This window comes from Merops nubicus, unplaced genomic scaffold (genome assembly GCF_000691845.1).
Source record: "Merops nubicus isolate BGI_N331 unplaced genomic scaffold, ASM69184v1 scaffold25991, whole genome shotgun sequence".
Lineage (NCBI taxonomy): Eukaryota > Metazoa > Chordata > Aves > Coraciiformes > Meropidae > Merops > Merops nubicus.
The window spans coordinates 3949-10518 of NW_008588016.1; the positions used below are offsets into that span (position 1 = coordinate 3949).

The window sequence follows — 6570 nt, forward strand, 5'->3', positions numbered from 1 at the left end:
AGAGATGGTGACTCCACCATCTCCCTGGGCAGCCCGTTCCCACTCTGACAGTGAGGAAATCCTTCCTAATACCCAATCAAAACCTCCCCTGGCAGGAGATGTTCTCCATGGCTGCTGAGGAGAGGAGACACTGGGGGGTTGCAGCAAGAGGGGGTCATGTTAGCCATTGAGGAAGCATTTGATGGTGGCAAGCTGGGGAGAAGATCCATGGTCCTTTCCAGCCCTATTGCTCCAAGTGTCCCTGAACCTGCAGCTGTGGAGCTTGGGGATCTCCTTCCACCAGACACTGACCAGCTATATTTTTGGGGAAGGGGGTACAGCCCTGTTGTGTAAAATGGGTTTAATGCTTCAGTTGTGTCCCTGGGATCAAGTTCTGGGGTTTCTGGGGGACAGATTTCTTCAGATCTGTCCCCCTCTCTCTTCCCATGGTGAGGCCAGGGCGGTTTCCTTAAGAAGAAGGGGGGCACATGGCAACCCCCACGTTTGGTGACTCGCTGGTGAATCTGCAGGGGCTGATCTGAGTCACCAGGAAATGCTCAGGGCATGGTCACTGCTGTGGGCTGGAGAAATCCCAGATCCAGACTCCAGCACAGCACGGGAAGGACGAGTTTGTCCAGGGCTGTGATGTTGCTGCTCATCAAAAAGGAATCAGAAAAACCCAGGCAGCATCCAACCGTTGCTCTCCCCAGAGCTTCCACCCTTCCCTTGGGACTGTGACTTGAAATACACACAGCTTCCCGTGGGACACAGGGCTGGAGATAAACAAGAAGTCACAGCAGCAGGACAAGCTCGTGCCCTGGCCAGTTGTAAGGACTACAGAGCAAATTCCCACCCAGGAGCCCCTCTGCTCTCCTCCCCAGCAGCCCTGGGACCTGCATGGACTGATCTTCATGACAGCAGCACCACCAGCCACCAGCCTCTCCTGCTGACCTCTTGCCCAATACAGAAGGATATGATCACAAATGGGCAGCCCAGCAGCCAAACTCCTCCCTCTGCTCCCACATCACACCCCAGAGACCCAAAGTGCCAGCCAGCCAGAGGAGGAACAAGTCCCTGCACTCACCCACCACAGGGGACATGGAGAAGGGAGCAGCCAGGAGAGGAGCCAAGCCAGGGGAGATGGGAGCAGCCAGGCCAGGAGCCCAGGGATAGAGCAGGGGCTCAGAGACAGCTCCATGTGCTGGCCCTGGACATGAGAAGGACATGAGAAAGATGCCCAGCAAGAAGTCACATAGATCCAATGGAGAAGAAATACTGGTACAGGGACCTGCATGTGACTTTGGGTGGCTGGCATGGCCTGGAGGGAACAGCTCTGCCCAGGGACAGTTCTGTCTTCAGTGAGGGTTTACTTTTTTTGCATTAGGTTTGATCATGAAGGGTTCTCCATGGTGGTGAATCAACCACTGGACTCCTGGGAGGCTGTGAGAGCATCCTGAGAACATCTCAGGGATCAGACCTGCTCTGAGGGATGGCAGAGTGGGGCAGTGAGTGGTTTCAGCCTCTCCTATTCATCAGGACACGCTCTCTGTGCTCCCAGTGATGAGGTTTTCTGCTTATTTGGTGTTACTGGAGAGGAACGAAGCCACAGCCCTGCAGCTGGGATGCCACCACCCTGACAGATCACAACCTCAACGCTAGCAGGAGCCTTGGAGCTCAGCAGCTTGGTTTTAACATCCCCCCAGATTCCTGGACCTGCACAAAAACCATCCCAAAACCAAGCCAAGCTCCAAAAGCTCCCCATCAAGCAGGGAAAAACTTCTTGCTATGGTCCTGGCCCTGTCCCCACTGAACCCAGATCTTCTACTAAGCTCCTCGAGCAAGTGTCTGAAACCTGCCAATTCCCCAGGTGAGGCTGGAAGCCCCAAAACTGCTCCAGGATGAGCTCAGCCATAGTCCTGGACCAGGAGGGTCTTCTCAGGGGAGGTGGAAGGCTGTAAAATTACCAGAGGGTTGATATTACATTTATCTGTCTCTCTCTGGCTAGACTCACACGCCCGTGTCCAGATGTTCATGTGTGTCCACACCACACACACCCTGCACACGGCTCTGCCACCTGCCACTCTTTATAAGGGTTTGATTAAACAGGAAAACAAATTTCCCCACACCCATCTCCCGACCTCTACGAAAACCCAGCAAAAGAAGAACTGGAAACCCGTTACGATTCTGTTTTTCCTGGTTGCATAAAGGCACTTTCTGATGATGTGAAGCAGCAGTTTGTCCAAACCACCGTCGTGGTGCCCGTCACACCTGGAGCAGGAGCTCCACAGGTGCCAGGATGACACGAGGTGACCGCTGGCTCCTGCTCTGAAGTGTTTGCTGGGGTCTCTTTGCTTGGCATGAAAGGTGAGAACCTCCAGCGCTGCCCCGGGGTTTATTTTGGTCTCCCCGTGTGAGTCGGTCGCCGTGTTTCTGCCCCAGCTCCTGAGGTGAGTGGCTCTCAGCACGGAGGGATGCCTGCTGGAGCATCTGCCCATCCAGGCAGAACATCAGTTGGAAGCCTGTCGTGGAGGTGCATGCTATGGGTCAGTCGTTTCCTCATCAAGGGATCAGGAATTAATTTGGATTAGGGATGTTTAGTAATGAAACACGCCGCTTGCCCCACAGCACTCTTGCCTCACCGTGCAGGGGGGGAGCAGCTCGCTGGTGCCCTGACTTCTCTCCTGAGCCACCAGCAGCTCCACTTCCCATCCCAGCGTGTTGTCCAGTCTCTGCTGGGGGCTCCAGTGGTGAGCGAAGGGGCGGGAGATGCTGGGGGTTTGCTGGTGCTCATTGGAGGTTCCCCACTGGAGAGCGCGTTGGAAGCAGGGATGAAATGTCTCTTGTTAACGCCCTGGAAGACAGCACGAAGTCAGCCTGGATCTCCTTTTTATCTCCTGACTTCCACATAAAAATTGCTCCTGTGCCCTGTGAAGTGAACGCAAGACGAGACCCAAACCCAGAAACAAACCAAAACAACCCTCCCCCCCCAACCTCACGTTGCCCCTCTCTCCTTTTAGACAGAGCTAGATCCACACAGACGTCTTCCCATCTTTACTGCTCGAGCTTCCTTTCTCCAAGGAGGCCTTGGGTTTAGCACCCTGTTTCTCCTGGGCGGTGTTGGCCCTGTTCTGCTCCACCACCGTGCCACCCGAGGCGGGGCTGCTGGTCCGAGAAGGTTGCGTGTTGCCCTGGGTGCTGCTGTAGCTCTGAAATGCTATGTCCAGCTGCTCCTGGGCCACCCGCAGGTGTTTGTGGAGGGTGGACAGGTCTGCAGGGAGGTTCTCGTCGGGGCTGGTGCACTGCTGCTCCTGCGCCACGTTCGCCAGGTTCTGCTCGTGAGCCATCAGGCTGTTGGGGATCTTGGTGGACTTCTCTGATTTCACTACCAGGTTGTACTCGGGAGGGCAGGAGATGTTCTTGGGGTAGGCGTAGTTGTAGGGGGGCTGCCTGAAGCTGTTGATTTTCCGGTTGCGGATGGCGTCTCGGATGGTCCCAAACCCCAGGTGGAACATCTCACACATGTTCAGCAGTAAGCAGAGGCAGCTCACGACGTACATCACCAGGAGGAAGATGGTCTTCTCCGTCGGCCGGGACACGAAGCAGTCCACAGTGTGAGGGCAAGGGACTCTGTTGCAGACGTAATAGGCTTCTACCTCAAAACCGTAGAGCAGATACTGCCCTATCAAAAAGCAGACTTCGAAGGAAGCTCTGGTGAGGAGCTGGAAGACGTAGATCTTCATCAGTCCTTCTTGCTGGATGCGCCTCCTCCCGTCGTGCTTCTGGGGCTCTTTGCTCTTGGGCTTGGCTTTGGCCTTCTCGCCTTCCGCCGCGTCGTCCGAGATCATGGGCTCCTCCTCGTCGGCCTCCATCGGGTCCTCCACGCTGCGCACCGCCTGCCAGTTCAGAGCAAACTGCTTCTTCTTCTTGAACCCCTTGAACTTCTTCTCCTCCTCCGCCGAGCGGGCGATCCTGTGGATGGCGTAGCCCAGGTACATGACGGAAGGGGTGGAGATCATGATGATCTGGAAGACCCAGAACCTGACGTGGGAGAGCGGGGCGAAGGCGTCGTAGCAGACGTTGTCGCAGCCGGGCTGCTTGGTGTTGCAGGTGAACTTGCTCTGCTCATCAGAGTAGATGGACTCGCCCCCCACCGCCGTCAAGACGATGCGGAAGACGATGAGCACGGTGAGCCAGACCTTCCCCACGAAGGTGGAGTGGTTGTGGATCTCTTCTAGCAGGCGGGTGAGAAAGCTCCAGCTCATGTTGGTCATAAGGGCTACTCAGTTATGACCTGCGGGAAGAGGAGGGGAGGGGGAGAAGAACACAAAGCTGTGAATTGACATCTGGGGCTGCAGCTGTGACATTGGCTCAAAGATGAGGTCGTTTGATCTCCAAAAGTCACCCTTCCCTGCTGCAGCCCTTGTCCCTCAGACCTCCCCGCGACGTGAGGGCTCAGTGTGGGGGAAGGAGCCGCGGCCAACGTGGTGGTCACGATACCTGGTGGCATTAGATGAACAGGATGAGCAATGCAACAGGCCACACCACCTACTAGAGTCACCATTTCCCACTCTGTTGCCCGTTTCAAGGCGTTGCCCAGCTGTGAGAAAGGTTTGGGTGACTGTAAAAACCAGTGCAAGGCACCGTGGAAGCCACCGAGGTGACAGACTTGTGGTAACCCCTTGCTTGCCCACCACGGGCTCAAGCACCCGAGCTCAAATCAGGAGCAGAAGATGCTGTTCCAACCTCTTTTTTTACCCAACCCAGAAAAATGCAAAGAATTGGCAAAAGAATGGGAATATTTTTGTTTACAGCCCGATGGCCCTTTTAAGTTCCTTTGGAAGAACCGAACCAAAACAAATGTTTAATCAAATGCAGACTGCTTTCAAAATAAACCCCAAAGAGCTTTCAGAGGAAACCATTTGTTAGAAGACCTGGACAGCTGGGGAGGAAGAACTTGTGATAACCATTTTGTGCTTAGGTTAACTTGCCACAGGGCCTCAGCCCCAGCTCCTTGGGTGACCCCAGGCACCAGTGAAGGCAGGAGGCAATTTTACTGCTTGTCTGGCAGATACCTGGAGAAGAGAACGCTGGGGAAAGCACCTAGACCCAAAGAGCACCGTGGTGGGGCTTCTACCCCAGGGCAGCAGAGCATGGGCTCATCCTTTCTGCTCCCCTGTGTCCCTCCTCGGGGTTGATATGGGGTTTACTCACCTCGTTTCCACGCAGACACCTGATGGCAAGCAGTAAATGAGGCACCTACAAGCCCAATCCCACCCAAGAGCTGACACCCACCACACCGCCCAGAAGCAAAGAGTGGAGTGATGGTGGAGGATGTAGAAGCCAAGCACATAGAATCATAGAATCCTTTAGGTTGGAAGGGACCTCCAAGATCATCAAGTCCAACCATTGAGCCATTAGGGCTCTGAAGTCCTCTGCTAAAACAGATCAGAACCTGTCAGGGTTGGAAGGGACCCCAAGGATCCCCCAGTTCCAACCCCTCTGCCATGAGCAGGGACACCTCCCACTAGATCAGGCTGCCCAGAGCCTCCTCCAGCCTGGCCTTAAAGACCCCCAGGGACACGAGCAAATTGGTGGGGGGAAGAACATGGCAATGGTGTGTTATGGCTCAGCAGTAGCTGGCCCAGCACACTCTGTGGTCCTCCACGACCAAGCAGAGGAAGAGAAAGGAGCTGTTGTCCATATGTTGAAAGAGCATGGACATCAAACCTACCCCTCCATGCCGAGTGGAGGTAAATATCCAGGAGAAAAAATGATGCCATGAGACCCAACTTGGTCCTAACCTGGCTTAGCACCACTTTTATATGGAGACACACCATGACCCTGAGGTTTCCACGGCACAAGCTGAACTTTGAGCCCATAACCCGTGCCAGGAGCAGCCACCAACACCAGCCACGGGCACAGCCTGACGTGGGAGCAAGAAGGGAACGTGCCTTGCTCTGCTCTCCACGTCCAGCTTTTTTGGAATGTGATTTTGCTCACGCTGCCTCTTAGGACGGGAGCCAAACCACGCTGCTTCGCTCAGCCCTCACCCTGGGGCTGCCCCAGGAGGTAGCAGCTCGCTCCAAGGCTCGAGAGGCAGAGGAATTCTTCTGTTGTCGAGGGCTCTCGAGAGCAGGCAGATGGAATTTTCTAACCCTGCTATTTCTAGATCAAACAAATCCCCTGCGAACCCAAACCCCCAAGACTTCACACGCCGGACCCGGACTGTGGGAGCACTCTGCAGATGGTGGTGGTGGTGTTGTCCTGCAGCTGGAGAAACTGAGGCAGGGAGCAGAGGAAACAGCTCGCTCCTGGCTGGGTAATAAGCCAGAAGAAGAGGTGAGGAAGTTCTCTCTGCCCTGGAGTTACGTGGTGAAGAACAACAGCCCTCAGAGCTGCTGCCACCAAAATCCCCATCTCCTGCCCCAAAAGTGATGCCTTGGACCCCATGGTCAGTTGAGAAACGCTGCTGCAGATAGGACAATTCAACCACTGCAGAAGAACGTGGAAAGCAATCCCCACAGAGACAGCCTTTGAGAAAATTTGGGTTATTCAGGGGTGAGCTGGGCCAGCATCCCCTCCGAGTGCCTT

The 6570-nt window shown here is 55.1% G+C and overlaps 1 protein-coding gene across 1 annotated transcript; it reads right to left on the reverse strand.

Annotated features, from left to right (window-relative positions):
• Positions 1–3002: 3002 nt before the first annotated feature.
• LOC103781422 (gap junction gamma-1 protein-like) lies at positions 3003–4264 on the reverse strand. The gene has a single exon (XM_008949140.1). The coding sequence runs from the start codon at positions 4248–4250 to the stop codon at positions 3003–3005; it is 1248 nt and encodes a 415-aa protein (XP_008947388.1). The 5' UTR covers positions 4251–4264.
• Between the last annotated feature and the right edge of the window lie 2306 nt (positions 4265–6570).

Excerpts from the sequence above, each read along its gene's own strand:
- LOC103781422 (XM_008949140.1), bottom strand. The coding sequence starts at position 4,250 with ATGACCAACATGAGCTGGAGCTTTCTCACCCGCCTGCTAGAAGAGATC.